The sequence below is a fragment of the Macrosteles quadrilineatus genome, unplaced genomic scaffold, assembly GCF_028750875.1.
Source record: "Macrosteles quadrilineatus isolate MER2022 unplaced genomic scaffold, UCM_ALF_1.0 Scaffold_7__1_contigs__length_78375512, whole genome shotgun sequence".
Classification (NCBI taxonomy): domain Eukaryota; kingdom Metazoa; phylum Arthropoda; class Insecta; order Hemiptera; family Cicadellidae; genus Macrosteles; species Macrosteles quadrilineatus.
The window spans coordinates 11,690,760-11,710,016 of NW_026542600.1; the positions used below are offsets into that span (position 1 = coordinate 11,690,760).

At 33.6% G+C, this 19,257-nt stretch overlaps 1 protein-coding gene across 1 annotated transcript; it reads left to right on the forward strand.

Annotated features, from left to right (window-relative positions):
• The first annotated feature begins 242 nt into the window (after positions 1 to 242).
• LOC128999143 (stromelysin-2-like) lies at positions 243 to 13,822 on the forward strand. The gene is made up of 7 exons (XM_054425517.1): positions 243 to 419; positions 2,520 to 2,646; positions 3,096 to 3,203; positions 4,849 to 5,017; positions 7,465 to 7,610; positions 12,997 to 13,145; positions 13,468 to 13,822. Exons 1-7 carry the CDS (start codon positions 309 to 311, stop codon positions 13,549 to 13,551), a joined length of 894 nt encoding a protein of 297 aa, XP_054281492.1. The 5' UTR covers positions 243 to 308; the 3' UTR covers positions 13,552 to 13,822.
• The last annotated feature ends 5,435 nt before the right edge of the window (positions 13,823 to 19,257 follow it).

Below are 19,257 nucleotides of genomic sequence, written 5' to 3' on the forward strand. Positions count from 1 at the left end.
TGGCCGTAGCCTAGGAGGACTTTTGCAAATAAATGTAAATAAACCCCATTCGGCATCACCTATCTACTAGTAAAGTTTAATTTCAAGCTGTGAAACCATTATACTGCAATGCCTTTACAGAGAAAAGGCAAATTGAGGAAAAGAGTGAAATTGCATCGGGATTCCCGTTTGACCCCTGACTCTAGTCTTGACCTTGGCCCGAGTGATAAAACACTCACTTGTAGGTTAGAATGCAATAAATAGACTCAGTGTAGATCTTGTGTTAGTTCAGTTAACGGACAGCGTCGAAACTTTTAGAACTTTTGATCATGTTTACAATTCTGAAGATTGTAGCTTTTGCAATAACTTTAGTGGTTACAACTGGATTCCCAGCCACCTTTGATGAAGGAATAGAAAACTCTAGTGAGACCACCACTCTGGTATGTAAAGTTTAGCTGTAAATCTATCTACGGTATATGTGATGTAGCAAGTTTAAGGAAAATTACTTAGTCACTTAAGTAAATAACTTTTCCAAATTTAACATAGTTTTCTCTATTATAGGAACTGAAATTTAAAAAAAATCAACCTCATTGAAAGATTTTAAGCGTTAACAAATTCTTAGTGTTAGAATTGTGTTGGAAAATATTACCTTAGCTAAAATTCACATGTTTTCTGTGGAACTAATGTCACAGCTGTTTGTCGCACTAACTTAGCAATATGTTTATATTAGACACTTTTTGTGTGTTCCTCAAATAATCGTTACTCTTTGTTAGAAGGAATCATAATTATATATCACTGAAGGTTATTCCTTGTGGATTTTTTATCAATCGTTTACCTTGTATGAAAATATTTTGTGCGCTAAAATAGAGTATCGCCCTAATGTTTATTGTATGTCGCCGTACGTGTCGGAAACCAGAATAAAAGTTAACAAATCAACGTGTAATAAAGTGGTTTCTATAGCAATTTGCTGGAGTCTTATTTCTAACCTCGGTATAATGGTCCATACTTGGGAGAAGAGGATATACGATGATAAATAAACGAAATCCAACCAACATAATACATTTGGTCGTTGATAGATAATTATCGACTTGACCTTGAAAATAATCAGCGTGTAAGAAACATTCAGGAAACTCAGTATTATGTTTTTCCTTTTTTAAGTTTTTTAAGTTAAATTTAGGAAGTTTGTATTAGGTATTGATCAGTTTATTCGTTAGTATATTTTCCTCTAAATATACTTCGGCGGGACCGAATGTGCTTGAGGAATTTTTTTTTATTTATCGTAAACTGAAACTAGCATTAACACCAACCTAGTATAGTTTTACAACTGGTAAGTTTATAGATGAAATCAAACGGCTTCAGAATCAGAATGTTTTATTGCCATAATAATACATAAATGTACAGGGCAAAAGTCACTAAAACTAAACATGGAAAAATCAGACCCATTAAAATAAAGATACAAACTTAAAAAGGTACAAACTATTTACAATTTAAAAACGAAGAAACCTTATCAACTAAATATTCCCTCAGACTATGCTTAAATTGCTTTAAATCATGTTCGCCCTTAATTAAATTAGGAAGAGAATTAAAAAGACGGATACACATGGAGAATGATTGGTTTTTATCGGAAGTGGTACGAGATAGTGGAATAGGTAGATCAAAGTTCCTCCTGAGATTATAGCTGTGGTGAGATGACCCTCTAATATGGAACATTGTTGAATTTTTTTTAAGAAGGTCAAAGATTCAAAAATAAATAGATGAGAAGGTCAGCATATTATTTCTACAAAAAACAGATCTACAAGACTCTCTATATTTTAGGTTGAAGATTATTCTGATGGCTCTTTATTGCAGTTTGAATATTTTCTTAGTTTGAAGTTTGTCGTTACCACAAACGGGAACACAATATGTAAGAAAGGGGTAAACAAGATCGTAATAAGCTGTCAGAAGGATGCGTGACAGGCTCTCCTGTTTTGATAACAGGAGAGCCTACGAAGAAGGAAATCACTAGTACTAAGTCTATTGTGAATTTTTGTCGTTGTGACTGGAAAACTTCAGATTGCTGTCGATGACTACGTTACTCCTAAATATGTTACACTAGAACTAATTTTGTGGACCTCAAATAAACTAATACAACTAAGTTGTGCACCTCAACTTGTTTGAGATGTTAAGCTAAAACAATCAAAATCATCGCTTGTGTATACAAAAGCTATCCCCAATCACAATATCTTCAAAATGTCTGCTCCCTCGTGAGTTCATGCTTAAGTATTCCCAAGCTATTTCGTCCAAAAACTTACAATATTCATTATTAATAATTTAGTTGCATTAGCATTCATTTAGTGTTCATTTTAAATCTCACTGAATGTCCAATATGTAAGTAAATGTAGTAATAAAGAACTTAATTTGGATATTAATCAAGACACTTTGGACATTTTAGGTCGTATTATAACTCATTCACCTTAGTAAATTCCATAGTTATTTATTAGTTACAGTTAATATGCTAAACTCTTTTATATGAAATTTAACTTGTTATCTACTTGTTGTAGGGTTATCTGACCAAGTTCGGTTATCTTCCACCAGTCGATCCTACGAATCCTGACAAGATCGTAACCAATGATCAACTTGCAAAAGCTATTAGAGACTTTCAGCAATTTATGGGATTGGAAGTTACAGGTATTATTGGAAGTTCATTAACATTGCTTTACATTATGTCTTTTAAGGTATAATAAATGAACATAACTATTTAGTCTATTCTAATTCCAGTGCATGCGTAATCTTATAAAGATGCTGTTATAGATATAGTGTTGTATATTCTTTTTCTTAAATGTTGCTTAACTCTATATTGTAATTGGCGGTATAGTAATACATCTATAATACCTACTTATAAATTAGCAATACACAATAACATATGGCTGTATTCTATATTTAAACTAAAAAACAACAAAGTAGCGTTAGAGTTGGTTTATAGTTATCAGAGATACACTCTTATCAGTATTACATGCGTTGATAGTGTATTGACACTACATGAAACATATACATTGGAATATGATAGATTATTTCATAAATAATGCTCAACTGTTTTACAGCTTAGTGTGGTTTTATATTTTACAACATTTTTGTAGGTGAACTAGATGAAGAAACCAAGGAGGAAATGAAAAAATCAAGATGTGGAATCAAGGACAAATCGTCTCCAAGTACCAACAGACGCTTTAAACGGTATAATCTTGGAAGTAAGTTCCCAATAAGTAATATAAAATAATTAATTCATTGGTTAATTATATTATTAAATTATAAACTTTTATAAATTTATTGGTTAAATCAATTAAGATTAACAGCAGTTGCCATCCATGCCTAACAATACAATTCGTCTTTCGTCTGTACTAAACAATATACGATCATATTGTATCAGTTCATATAACTTATGCCACAGCGTCTGTTCTAATATTGTATCAGTTCATATAACTTATGCCATAGCGTCTCTGCTAATATATAAAAGTTAATATAACTTATGCCACAACGTCTGTGCTAATATTATATAAGTTTATATACCTTATGCTACAACGTCTGTGCTAATATTATATAAGTTCATATAACTTATGCTACAACGTCTGTGCTAATATTATATAAGTTCATATAACTTATGCTACAATGTCTGTGCTAATATTGTAAAGTTTATATAACTTATGCTACAACGTCTGTGCTAATATTATATAAGTTCATATAACTTATGCTACAATGCCTGTGCTAATATTGTAAAGTTTATATAACTTATACTACAACATCTGTGCTAATATTATATAAGTTCATATAACTTATGCTACAACGTCTCTGCTAATCTATTAAAGTTCATATAACTTATGCCACAGCGTCAGTGCTAATATTGTATCAGTTCATATAACTTATGCCATAGCGTGTCTGCTAATATACAGGGTGATCAACTCAAGGAGGCCACCATTGGGATATCGGAAACGGTAAGAATTAGAGAAACCTTTAAATGGGGGACATTCCTTTATTTTTTGTGGCAGTTATAAATATGATTTTTTTAATTCAGCCGCCATTTTCCAAAATGGTAACCAACTTAGAAATTTTTATGGAACACCCTATATTTTTTCATGTTTTCGGATAGAACATGCAATTTAAAAACTATTTTATACTTGACTTTTATTCGATAAACTCACTCGTTTAGGAGTTACAGCCTATGGAAAAATGACTTCCGGTGTACATTTTACATCATGTAGCTCCTAAACAAGTAGGTTTATAGCGAAAATGCGAAGAGTAAATAAGTCAAATAAGTCTTAAAATTGCCTCCACATTCCAAAAAGACCATAAAATTCGTTAAACATATTAATTCTATTATTTAAAAAATGGCGGCCATTTTCCAAAATGGCGGCAAACTTGAAAAGTGGAAAACTGTGTATTTTTTGGTCTAAAAAAAAAATCATGGTCTTAGAAAAAAAATTAAATCATATTTTTAACTGCCATAAAAAATAAAGAAATGTCCCCCATTTAAAGTTTTCTCTAATTCTTACCGTTTCCGATATCCCAATGGTGGCCTCCTTGAGTTGATCACCCTGTATAAAAGTTAATATAACTTATGCCACACCATTTGTAAAAATATTGTATAAGATGATTTTATTGTATAAGTTTATAAGTTGTATTGTATAAGTTATGCTACAACGTCTGTGCTAATATAATATAAGTTCATATAATTATACAACAACGTCTGTGCTAATATTATATAAGTTAATCTTACTTTTACCACAACGTCTGTGCTAATACACTATATAGTTCATATATAACTTATGCCACAACGTCAACGTTTTGGTTACATTTTATAAGTCTAAACAAATTATCATTGTTTACGTCTGTTTTTAGTGGGCAAATGGGACCACAATAATATCACTTACAAGGTGGTAAAGTATCCCTCTGTTTTTCCAAGGGATGAGACTGACAAAGCATTCAGAGATGCGTTTAACGTCTGGGCAAGACACACACCCTTGACATTTACTCGTGTAAGAAGGGGACCTGCCGACATAGAAATCAGGTATATCGTTTTATTAAGTTATTTGAGGTTTTTTCGGTTTATTATATAGTTGTTAGATATTATATTTAGAATCTACGTTTATAAGATAAAATCTATGATTCACTTCCTGTCTTCGCACTCCAGAAGTGTTATTGCACTACGGCCGTTTCGGAGATTACTCTATCGTCGGGTAAGTAGTCTGACACTAAACTAAATGTTTTCATTTACATTTTTCACGGAATATCTCTTCATTTTCATTGTGTGAATGGTTAGTACATATAAACACAAGACACGGTAAGAAAACTTTAAAGCATATGAACAGGTTGAAAACTGGCAACCGTCAGATCGACTCTTATCACTGCAAGAGAAGGTGGACAACTGGAACAGCTGATTGTGATTGCTAGTTATAAGCTGAACAGTTGTGTCTACTAAAAGGTCAAGTTGCTAGATCTTGGTTGAGTTTAACAAACCTTTCATGTCACGAATTTTTTATTAGCTTTATCTTTATCTTTTAATTCTCCTGTGCAGTTTCAATCATGTCGGTGCTGTAACCGTTAATCAGAGCATTATTTTTTATCGTGCTTGGTTCATTTTATAATTCTTTTTGCTTATGTATATAACCTTAAAAATGCACTTAGACCCAGGTACCGAATCAGTTACAGGATTTTGAAATAACTAAAATCAAATCAAATAATATTTATTTCGCAAAGAAAAAGTGTATAATAGCTGTAGCGACTCGCTACAAGTACACTAGCGCAAGTCACGTGAGACGGTTAGGTGCGCGCGCAGTCTAAGCGAAGCAGGCACGTGCGCCAAGGAACGATGGAGTAGGGTAGTGTCGTGTGAACGTGTGAGCCTCCAGCGGCGCTTCAACGTTCGAATAAGTACTAGGATTAAGACTGTGTTTAGATAATTCTATAGGGGTTGGGGAAGGGTTAGGCTAGGGCTAATTAATTACTAATTATGTAATTTATTAGGTTCACCAAATGGTTGTGGTTTGGTAAATAATATTCCAAATTTATACGATTAATATTTGAATTTACTTTTGCTAAATCTAGTTACTTTCACGAATCAGAATAAGTCCAGATATATAAATATTTCTCTGTTCACTATATATTATTTAGATATATTAAATATAAAAGCTGGCTGTGATATGCAGCTAAGGTATTATTGTGCACTTTGACGAGGTAGTTAGCTTCTTTCCAGTAGAGTTGAACAACGACAGGAAATGTGCGTGATTTTGTAGTGGTAAGAGGAAGATATATGGGGCCCAGGTATCTTCATTTACATTCATACTACTCTATTTCACCACTATTTGGAGATAGTTCTAAAAGTATGCGTTGACTGCTCTCCCAAATTTGTCCTTGTCTTGCTCCACTGTCAGGGGTTCAGGCAACACATTGAAAAACCTAATACTATTATAAAAGATGTGTCTCTTAAACCCATGAAACCCCTTAAATGTTAAAGAAACTATTAGCACATGAGTTTATTTATACAAACGGTTGATATGCTATCTTAGCAATCTCATAAAAATAGTCAACACTGAAATATTTGGCTATTTAAAAACCATGTCAAACAATCTATAAATGATTTTTAACTGAATTTACGTTTATAAAACGAAAGAAATTAAAACCAAATAATATCGCATTGATCACATTATAACATATTTAAACAACAACCAGTGAGTGATAATTTGGGTAATTAATTGTATTAAATACAGGCAATATAAATATAAGAAAACTGACAGAAATTATCACTAGTTAGACACCTGGTATACACAATCCAATGTTCGTCCTTTATTTACAATAATGTTTATAGTTGTTCTGCAGTTTCATTAAACGGATTTTGTAAAATAAAACTTAAAAATAGTTTTTCTTTCATTATTCAAATGTAAATACAGACTTTTCTTACTGGTTTTATGATGTTAAAATATGCTATCTATCTACATTAAAACTTGAAAAATTACTTTTGGTATTATTTACTTAATTAAGATTTACCATCTTATTATATGAATTTGTCATTTATTTAGTACAATAAAGTAAATAATCATAAAGTAAAATAAAATAGTTTTTTTGCCACACTAGCAAACGCTTTTGACTGGAATTTATGGTTTTCATCTGGTGCACTTTGTAAAAATGTAATTTAACATGTACATTGCAATGAAAATATACTAGATCAAACATAAGATTTGTATTGTACTGCAAACGGGTAAGTCAAAGAATATTACTAATATATTAATACGATGTATATTTAGACATATGGTTCTCGTAAATGGCTATTTACGTTTTTTTTCTATTTGAAATCAATTTAGGCACCAATGAGCTTATAATTGTACCTACAATGGCAAGCTGCATGCATGTACATCCACCTAACCATGTTTCATGATTTTATTGCTTTTACCTTCACAAAATTCATAGCTATTATTTATGATTATAGTTTTTGAAAGATCATTGTTTTATTGTTACCAGGTTTCAAGGTAAAGACGAAACAAATGAACGCAACCCTGAAATTGAATTTGACGGACCAGGAGCAACGCAGTCATTGACTTACTACCCAATAAAGGGTGGTGATATGTATTTTGATGACGATGAAAAATGGACATCCAATAATACAGGTATTATTTTTATCTTATCTCAATACATTGAGCTGTTTTGAAGGCGTATCAAGGTTTTAGGTACCATTTACAAGATATTTGTCGGCAACAAACCTTTTAAAACATAACATGTTCATTTGCAGAATCACATGAGCTAAAAACAAATACCCCAGCTATTTTGGGTGAAATAGCTAGGATGAAATGAACCAATTTAATAGTTTTGTCGAGATATATGCATACACATAACAAGCAAACTACAACAGTTAAGTTATTCTCCTTAGGAATGACATAGCAGTATTAAATCAATTTCTTTTAATTTCCTCCGTAACCATTAAATGTTCAAAACTACTTCAAATAACTAAATTATATGTAGTTTTGAGCTCTACACACTAGCTGAGAGAGAAATTGAAATGATCTATGTTTTGATGACCCAAAAAGACAAAAACCTATTTTCACCCCATACAATTTATTTCAACACTATGCCCATAATCCGATCATGCTAGTTAGTGAACTCGTTCGAATAAACGTAGGTTTACTTGTTTGTAACAAATTTCATCAAAATGTAATAATTTTTACTCGAGTTATTGTACCGATGGAACCACACTAACACTCACACAAACGCACCGACATACAATTTAATTTTAACGGGTGGTGTTTTTGACCATGAGACATACGGTAATAGCTTATTCCCTAAATGGGATATTTTCTAATTAAGTATTAATGATATTTAAAAACGTAAACCATAATCCCATCACTCGATTTTTTGCAAATATTTATTAGAATCAAATCATTCATAAATCAAAGATTGGGTTAGTCGGTAAAGTGGGTTTTAGGTTACTTTATACACACTGTATTGACACTTATTATGTATGTGTAGACATACCAGGTGTCCCATAAGTTCACCCTGGCTAATTTTTAAGCGGCTGTATATATTCAAACGAGCTTCGAGACCCTATTTCATCAACCTCAGAGACCCCACATAAAAATACATTATAATATTTAATAAGGATAAGAATATGAAAGTTTATTGCCATTGACCAAGTTGTACATAGGAATAGGCATTGTCAAATTACATTAAATAAAATATTACTAAATATGTTCATATCTATTGGTAATAAAGATTGAGAATAACGATTATTTAAAGTATGACAGATTCCGCTTTAATTTTATGTTTCATGAAGTCCTTAACTGATTAGAATGGGTTTGCTACAATCAAGTTATGAATTTTTGACTTAAAAAGAGGAAGAGAAAGGCTGTCTGCCTAAGAGAGGCTTAGGCAGCTTATTATAAAATTTCACACAATTAAGTTTGGAAGAATTACCTGTGATGGCTAGCATGTGATGTGGTATATCCAGTTGTTCCTTATTTTGTGTATGGTGGAAATGGTAATTCTGCCTGGTGGTAAACCCATTGAGATTAGCTTTAGTGTATATAAGTACATTGTAGATGTATAAGTTATTGATTGTGCAAATGTTTAGTCTGACAAAGTGGCTTGCAGTGCTCCGCAGGGCCAGCCCCCGACATAATGCGGATGACTTCTTTTTGTATTAGTAGAAGCTCATGGGGGGGAATGGCCCCAAAGTTGGATTTAATATTGAATTTGGGATTGAAACAGCCCAAAATAGGCTAGTTTTAGATATTCAATATCAACAAAAGACTTGAGTTACCAGAATAGACATGAAACTCTTGATAGTTTTTTGCTTAAATTTGTGATGTGAATTTTCCAATTTAATTTACTATCAAGGTGAATGCCAAGATGTTTGACTGAGTGGTCTAACTTGTTTGAAGAAAGTGAGAATTATATTTTCTGGGTTTTGGATCGGTTACAGATGAGTTTATTAGCAGAAAACCAGTTTAAAACACTGTATTCTGCATTAGAAAGTGTTTCTGAGTGCTTTGTTAGATATTTTTCAGAAGTAAAAATTGTGGTGTCGTCTGCATATATAACACAGTCAATATGGATGTTACATGGAAGATCATTGACTGTGATAATGAAAATAAAAGGGCCTAGGACCGAGCCCTGCGGAACTCCTGCTTTAATTGCTGCCAATGTTGAGTTTTTACCCTCCACACTAACAAATTTCCTCCTATTGGTCAGATATGATATTAACATTTTATCGGTTGTACCGGGAAAGCTTCATATGAAAAACAGTAAACTTTTTGGGTGGTATCACAATTTCTCCTGAAACTTAAAATGAAGCTTATCAAAAATGTTAAATGTATTGCCAGAAAACTAATAACGGCCGCCATTTTGTACTGGATTGAGGTTGAGACCTCTGGTTTTCGCAAATATTCTTTTTAACTTAAGACCTTCACAATGTGGTGTCACTTGATCGGAATTTATATTTTAAAATTTTAGCTGCACCCAAAATATCCCATTTTGGAGTTCCGGGCAAAATTGTCACAACGATACACAATTATTTTTTACTTTCTTGTTACAATAATAATAATAAGTTTAGTTTTCCTGGTACAACACTTAAAACGTTAATAGGGGATATCGGTGTATAAGTTTAAATGGGCTCTCTCAGGCTAATGAAACATGAAAAAGACCACAATTCTGAAATGGGTTGAGATATAGACCTATGGCTTTCACCGATATTCTTTTTAACTAATGACATTTAAAACTATGTGCTACTGAATAGAGGTTGATATTTTTAAAAAATAATAAGTTTCTTAGCAATCCCTACAGAGGGGGTGAATTCCAAAATACCCACAAAAAGTACTTTACATTGCCCTAGTAACGTGTATTGAAGCTCGTTTGAATATTTGCAGCCGTTTAAAAATTAACCAGGGGGGAATATTAGGGGACACCCTATATATACTAGGCATGCGGCCTCAAGTCCGCCAATTGAGCGGAGTAAGCAAGCTTTAATATAAACAAATAACTTTATATTGTTTTCATGATTCAAATTGAATACATGATAACGTCACCATAACAACAATCCAATTTAATTCTCGTGGTTGGTTGGAAGAGTTGAAGGAAATATGAATCCAGTCAGCTGTTTCTATTAGGTCATTGATTTTTACTTGTATATATGAGTAATAGTAAAACTGTGTGTTTGTAATAGCATAAAGATAAGTATTATTTTGTCAATATCCAATTGTTTGTTTAGCTCCCATTTATGTAATAGGCCTATAGGCTTCCTTCTCATTTTCTCCAACTAAAATATTCAGCCAATTAATTAGTAAACTTTGCTCAGCGAACAGAATGACAGAAGAAGGTGACTATATATAGCAATAACATAGTAATTATAATAATTAGCAAGTAAGTAAGTATTAAAATCAAATATAAAAGACGTTTTTATATTAGGCTATGGCAATTTAATTTGAGAACCTGCACTGTGTTGATGTAAAGCCTATTTATTGGGTTGTACTAAATTTTCAACCTGACATAAATATGCCAACATGCTGTTCTGTTAGCTGTAATAATTCATCTTATAGTATTACAGAACAAAATAAGAATATTATATCACGCTTATTGTATAACTGGACTCCCGTACAGACCAAGCAGTCTAGGCTCTAATTTTTGTAAATATTACCTTATTATCTTCATCTTTTACCCAAAAGGGATTGATGGCGTCAGACTTTCAAATAAAAAATATAAACATTTAAACAAACAGACATAAATTACTGAAACTATATTTACAACATTGGCATGCGTAATTGTAACTGTGTCTGTATATCTGCACAGAGAAAATTATTTCCACACTTATAAGTTAATTGTTGTTCAACACAAACAAAATTGGACAACACAAGTTAACAAGTTTAGTTAAATATTTAATTATAATAAATAGCTATAACTGAACTTCTGTATAGGCCTAGCAGTCTAGGCATTAGGCCTACGCATCGTTATCGTAACTGAACAAGCCTAACCAATTATTTACACGCCTTAGTTAAAGTGGACTTCTATAAAATCCTAGGTAATTATATATTTATTGTAGTCGCAACTGGACTTAAGTGTGCAAGCCCAGCAAATCACTGTATTTATTTAGGATAGGCTACCGTTAATAATATTTGAAAATACTGAATTCCTGCTTCGGAAATACAGTTTCTATAGTTTTCAATTTGAATACTCTCTTTTACTGTTTATAAACTAAGTACCTGGAGACCGAGCTTTGCTCGGGGAAAATCATTCCCCCACTCTGCGATGCCAGCCTTTACTACTTCCTTTACCATTTCCTACGCCATTGTTTCCTTCCCTTCTCATAGCATTTAAGTATTACAGATACACCTCTTCCTACGTCGCGGACCTGTTTCCCTCCCTTCCCATTGCATTTTAAGATTGCAGATACCTTAAACTAATACTTATAAACAGTTCCCACACTCCGGACTGCTCGCCTTGACTACTTCCTTGACCACTTCCTACGTTTCGGACCTGTTTTCCTCCCTTCCCATAGCATTTTAAGATTGTAGATACCTTAATCTAATCGTCGTTAACAGTTCCCACACTCCGGACTACTCGCCTTTACTACTTCCTTCGCCACTTCCTACGCCGCGGACCTATTTCCCTCCCTTCCCACAGCATTTTAAGATTGTGGATACCATAATCTAATCGTCATAAACAGTTCCCACACTCCGGACCGCTCACCTTTACTGCTTCCATCACGACTTCCTACGTCACGGATCTGTTTTCCTCCCTTCCCATAGCATTTTAGGATTGTAGATACCTTAATCTAATCGTCATAAACAGTTCCCACACTCCGGACCGCTTACCTTTACTGCTTCCTTCACGACTACCTACGTCGCGGACCTGTTTCCCTCCCTTCCCATAGCATTTTAGGATAACAGATACCTTAATCTAATCGTCATAAATAGTTACCACACTCCGGACTAATATTTACCACAAAACTAATAACAACAATTAAAAGAAATAATCTGCTTGGAATAATTCAGTAAGGCCGCCAGAAATTATGCGAATCAGTGTATTGTTAATCAACGTGTAATGGTATTCATCGGACTCCTTTTCTTTTGTACTGTCTTTTGTAAATGGCCATATGTGCATGTGCAAGCTGAGGTGCCCGTGGGTACAGAATGTCGAGTCGCATACGCTACGATTCTTTGTTTACATCTACGTTGTTATCTCGTATCCATCATGGCAACTCATAAGACTCATGTTAAACATTGCAAATTTTATCTCAGTCTTAAATTGTACAGGTATCATCAAATTGAAATTTGTTTCTTTCGAAACATCAAAAATATTTGTCGAAATACCCCTGGTAAGTTTTTATTCAATATGTTCAGCCGTTATTGAGTTAATTGATTACATAGTTTGCATAAGGTCCGATCTCAAAGAGCTTCGCTCGCTCCGCTCAATTATGAAAAAGAACCATTTGTCGTTGGTAAAACTGTTGTTTTAATATGACGATGTATAAAAGCAAAAAGACTACATTACGTTTATTGCACACAGGGGTTAACCTTTTCCAAATGGCAGCACATGAAATTGGCCACGCTTTGGGTCTCGGCCACTCATCAGTCAGGGAATCTCTGATGAATCCCGCAGTTAAAACCTACAAACCAAACTTGGACCTGCACAGGGACGATATCGAAGGCATCCAGGTAACATAACTCAGGCCATAGCAAAACCTGATTGTTTTAATTTTAGATAAAAAATAACACAAATGAAGACTAAACTGCACCACTGTATTGCATGAAATAACCTGTAAAACTGTATGGGATCAAACATTATTTTACTAAATATTTTCAAAGCTTTATTGTAAAAGCATAACTATTTAATCATATAAGTTGGATAAACTTTTGAGTGACAGTCCGGTATTATACTGCACAATAGTTATACACGAAGATACAAGATATATTAGTACTATACTTTGAAGTTATCAATATAGTAACGAATAGGCATTAATACACATTTATGTTTCAGAAACTCTACCCGGGAAAAGAAGAAGAAGATGGCCTTGTTGTTCACCTCACTATCCACAAAACACGAAGTGGCAGAATTTTATAAATAACCTAATTTTAAAGATGTTTTTTATTGTGTTTACAACAGCGATGTATTAAATAGGTATTATTTTGTTACCTAATACAAAATAAATCAGTCAATCATGTTTTGAGAATCGCTTATGGATTTGTTTGATCAATAACCACATACAAACTTTGAGTTAAATTAAACCAAAGATGAATTACAAAACTAACACAAAGAACTCAGAACTACTGTTATAAAGTAAAAAAAAATAGCTATACAAACAGCTACTTTTTACAATAAAACATTCATTTTACATTTGCTTTATTATCTGCCTTCATGAACCGAAACATTTTCAAGTAATTGAGTCATGACGCGATGGTTTGATGTTTAATCAGTTTACACTTTCACCTGTACTTAGTATGGTTGCATCATTACCATAAAAATATCCATTGAAGTCGAGGTTGGAGGGAAGGGCATTTATAGCAATAAGGAACAGTAGAGGGCCAATACAGAGTCTTGCGGGAATCCATAGTTTTGAGGTCAGCACAAAAAACTAAGTATTGCCGATTGTAAGGAGTGGATTTAGACCACTAATGTAGGAATGACTCTCAAAAAAAGGTATAAAATAAGTGTTTAAAAGTAAATAGAATACAGTAATTAGATTAAACAAATTGATACAAAAAAGTTCGCGATTCTATTCATATAATACCCCCGCCACAGCAAACCTGCAGACTAAGCGAATTTCCATTTACCTGGCTGGATCAATACTTAAATCTTCCCTTAAAATTGTCAGATTTATTTCCTATTCAAATAACATTAATTTTAATGAATACAAAGTTTTTCTGCAACAGGGAATATATTGAGGTTTGTTTTGTATTGAAATGTTGATAGCTTAGTATGAAATAAGCAAAATTGTCAAATTTGATTAAAATATATCCAAGCAAAATACAACAGTTTATTTATTCTCCACAAGAGTAACATGGGAATATTTTACCCCATAAGTTCCCCCGTTCCCATAGTCCGATCATGCTGGTTCGCAAACTCGTTCGAATAAACGTAGGTTTACACGTTTGTAACAAATTTCAGCAAAATCGGATCAATTTGATCGAGTTATCGCGCTAACGGATATGTATATTTATATGAATTTGGACGGGGAGTGTTTTTGGCCTCTGGGGACCTCAAAATGAAAAAGTAAATCGGTCCCGGGTCTAGGGGTTGAGTCTATGAGACCTATGGTAATAGCTTATTCACTATATGGAAAATTTTCTAAAATGCCTAATTTAGAAAACTAAAATCATAAACTCGAGTTTAGTATTAATATTTTTGAAACTATATTAAAACTTTGACTGTATTTTGGAGGCCTGGAGCTCCCAAAAGTCCAATGATTTAACAACTTCCTCCTTAGAGCAAATGCTATGTGCAAGTCATTAGATCAAACTATTGTGTTAACAATCAACGAATCCATTCACATCTAGTGAGAATCTAAATATCACAATTGTATGTAAAATGACTGCCTTCGATCAGCTAGGTATGTCCTGAAATGGTTGCTACTCCACTGCGGACTGAGGCATCAATGGCACTTGGGCTAGAGTATCCCGCCTTGAGAACAAACTGTTGGCTGTTGAAAAGAGCATGCAATTCTAAAAACCTCTCATCTGGTTACATATGACATGTTTTACTACCTTGACTATCAGCTGGGACCAGGATAATAGATCAATTGATCTCAGATTGAAGAGAATTGACCTTATTCTCCTTTTGAAAATTGGACTGACCTTCAATAGTTTTAAGAACTCTGGGAAGTGGCCTTTCCTGAAGACAACAACTGTATGTATTATAGAGGCGGTACAATTCCAACTCTACACTTTGATTTTAACAGAATTTAATCTATTAAAATGGGCAAGTGATCAGTGACCAGAACCTGTTGGAATCCATCACACTCGCAAAAAATTGACACCTACCCTAAGATCAGAACAACATTCATACAACCTCCTCAACACATAACATAGACTTGCCACAACATCGATTGCGCTCAACAAAGTTCCTCGGAATATATGTTGACCAAAATCTCGGCTGGCAGGACCACGTTGACTACCTCTGTGGGAAACTATCTTCCGCACACAACGTTGTACGAGAATTAGAGCCATCACCAATGAACATATAGAATTAATAGCCTATCACTCCCTTTTGTCTTCACATTTACGTTATGGAGTTACCGCCTAGGGATCTACAACAGACAAGAACATGGAACGCATCCTCGCCATACAAAACAAGACCATTAGGACAATTTTTCAACTGCAATCCCATGAAAACTGCAAGCCGTTTTTCAAGGACCACAAAATCCTTACAGTCATTTCCCTGTACCTGTTGGAATCCATCTCACTCGCAAAAAATCGACACCTACCCTAAGATCAGAACAACATTCATACAACCTCCGCAACACACATAAAGACTTGCCACAACATCGATTGCAGAAATTCAACAATAGTCCTCACTATTCTGGCTCCTACTTATTCAATTTATTGCCACCACAACTCAAAACAATAAAAAACCTTCATTTTTGAATGTCACCTTCAATAGCAAACTGAAGCAATACAACAGATAGGCTATACTACACATTCTCCGACTTCATTATAGGGCACACCTTCCAACACCTGAGACATGAATAGGCTTGCAAACCCATTTTTACCCTGGCCTGGAAGAAATGTGACGATTCCCCGATCCCTGGATTGTGAAGAAGACACCGGATGGTAAATGGTAAATAAAAAAAAAATATACATATAATCCCTATTGCTGCAATAACTACGGTTCGGAAGCTTTTGTGATTTCCCCCGTAAAATATCATAGTCACTCTCACCATTTACCGAAGATTTTTTATGATCCACCATAAAAAATAAACATAAACGTGATAAACGCTAGAAACGTGAAATTAATGTATATAAGTTTAAGTTTTGTAAAATTAATGTTGACTTTTTAAAGAACTTAAAAGTACCACTTACAAACACTTTTTAATACGGATATTAGGCTAACTATATTGTAAAATATGCTATTGATTATCCTCAAACAATTGACCTGGGGTATTATTAATCATGTTGCAGATATCACGGCTATGTACTTTGATAGCCGATAGATCTCAACTACTCTGGCCCACAAATCGAATGTAATCGTGAGTTATTGAGGAAATCTTTGAGGAAGACAACTTTTGTTGCGTAGTCTTGATAACTGGAGTCAAAGGGCAAATTGTAAATTCAAGGACAATTTGTCTAATCGTCCGCTGTTTTCAAATTGGTGTATGATGGTTTTATCAATGTGTTAATATTTTCCCCCCTTAGAACCATAGTACCGAGCAGGTTTTCAATTTAGTAATACTAGTTGAAACTCTTCTAAATCGATGGTTACCTCTTCAGGTTTCATGTCTAAATATTATAGCTAATAAACACTTGGTCTATAAAGATACTCGTAGACAAATCAAACCTGTAGTTTTGCTACAGTTATATTACATTAAATATTGTTTTATTGGGTTACAGCTACAATATTTCTTGAAACAGCTTTATATAGAGTGATATATATATATATATATATATATATATATATATATATATATATATATATATATATATGGTTGAGATCACGTCAAGCGTTGCGGTGAGTTAAAGGGGCTTGATTGGCCTATGAGTTCACTGCATATTTTCAATGATTAAAACTCAATCAAATACTGTCCGGCCAAAATTTGTACAAATCCGCTGACAAATGGGTTAGGAATTATCCGAGCTATGCATCAGGTTTTTTTCAAAGAATTGGACATTACAGACAAAACCTATCATTTTGTGATAGAAAGGTTGTGGAATGTGGTTTTATTTCATTTTTAATAAGTAATGTAATCCATTACAAAAATCTAACTTTGCACATTTTTTTGCTATAACGAACTTAAAATTAAGGTCTGTGGAATCAGCAGCGATAAAAAACTTTGCATGTTTCCGCAGGACTGCTATTAACTCTTTTATAATCAATTTTATAAATTGTAACCAAAGGCTCCCTTTAAAACCTTGTCAACAATAGTACAAACTTCATCATGCTTTCACATCATTCAAATATGGTTCTGTTTATATATGCAAATATGCTTAAATACTGGTTTGACATTTAATAGCATGGCACACTAACGTGAAGCTATGGTTGCTACTGTGACGATACATTTTACATACTGTGTAAGAAAGTGCACTAATCCTTGAACCTACGGTGGTCACCTACGCCGTTCATATTACACTTAGTTGGTGTGAACAGAGCTGAGCAATAGCGTAAGCATTAATTTCAAAATTGTTTGGGAAAACCGATTCAAAAGAGGACTCGGTAAGGCAAAAACTACTATTTTATAAGTGGATTTAAGCGATTATGAATACCTTTGTAAATTTGCTTAACATTAAGCTATAAACGATTCCACCACAGAATTGAAATTGCTTCGTTTACAATTACTGTGTTCCAGCATTTCTTCATATTAAACTTCAACGTATCTGCGTAAAATACAGTGTTTCAACACGTTTAATCCTGACAGATTACCCAACGTTAGTTATGTACTAATTAGTAGTATTAGTTCTGTGGCTTGTCATTGTCTCGTCACTGGATTAACCATGTCACAACTCTAGCTACAAAGCACAAACTGCTAACCAATCACACCAAACCAGATCAATATTTCACTCAACTGACGATGATAACACACAATCTGGTGTAAAAGTATTTTTATTAAAGAGATTTCAATTCTTTCTTGTTTCTATGATTATATGGATATATAAATAATTTGATAGGCTTAGTTAATGGAATCTAAGGTTTATATTTCGTCGATTGATTAACGTTTTAGGTTTTAAGCAAGTCTAGTTGTATTTAAAAATGCCCATTTTCTAGAGCTGATTAAATATTTATTTAAAACAACTGTTATCCTATAAAAGGGGGGTTATCAAATCCACCCATGAATGCAAAAATATCTTTGGTAGCGAAAGCAGATCTCCCACCCCTACAATTGCATGCCATCAAAGTATACTCCTTTCAAGATGGATTGAACCAAATTGATATCGGGAAGTCAAGATATTAATGGAGCGTGATATTGATGGGTTCTCAAAGATTTTCCTTGTTAGCCGTTTCCGCAAAGGTGGACTTACTTCCCTTGCCTTCTGCGTTCTTTAGAAGTCTTCCTGGATAAAAAAGTGAAGCAAGTATCGAGGCGGATACATTTCAAGACGATATCCAATTTATTGATTAATATGTAAGTATTAAGTATTATTTTTAAATAAAATCATATCACACCATTAACAATATTAGTTAATTTATTCAGAGGCAGATCTTGTTAGGATAGGAGGACAGATGTAAATTTCAGGCCGTATAAAAGTAGGGATCAACTTAGGTATAATCATAATAATATAAACATTTTATCGCTTGGATCTTTCTGAACATTGATGCTAATTTTATTATTGGTCTTGGAATATTTCAGAACCTTTTTTGCTCGTGTGTATGCCAGTGGCTATTTTAATTAAGTCAATATTTGAACCCTTTTAAGGGAAACCCGTCAAAACCAGTTAAAGTTTTGTGGTTGCCAGGAATCAAACACGCCCCTACCACAACGAAGTCCGAGGTGCTACCCACAAGGCTAGCAACACACCCAACCAAACCCCACATTTGTCTGTTACATGATTAAATTGTGTTTGTTTGTATCATACTAGTATTCTCTATAAGGTATGCTTCTAGATTATGCTATAAAAACCC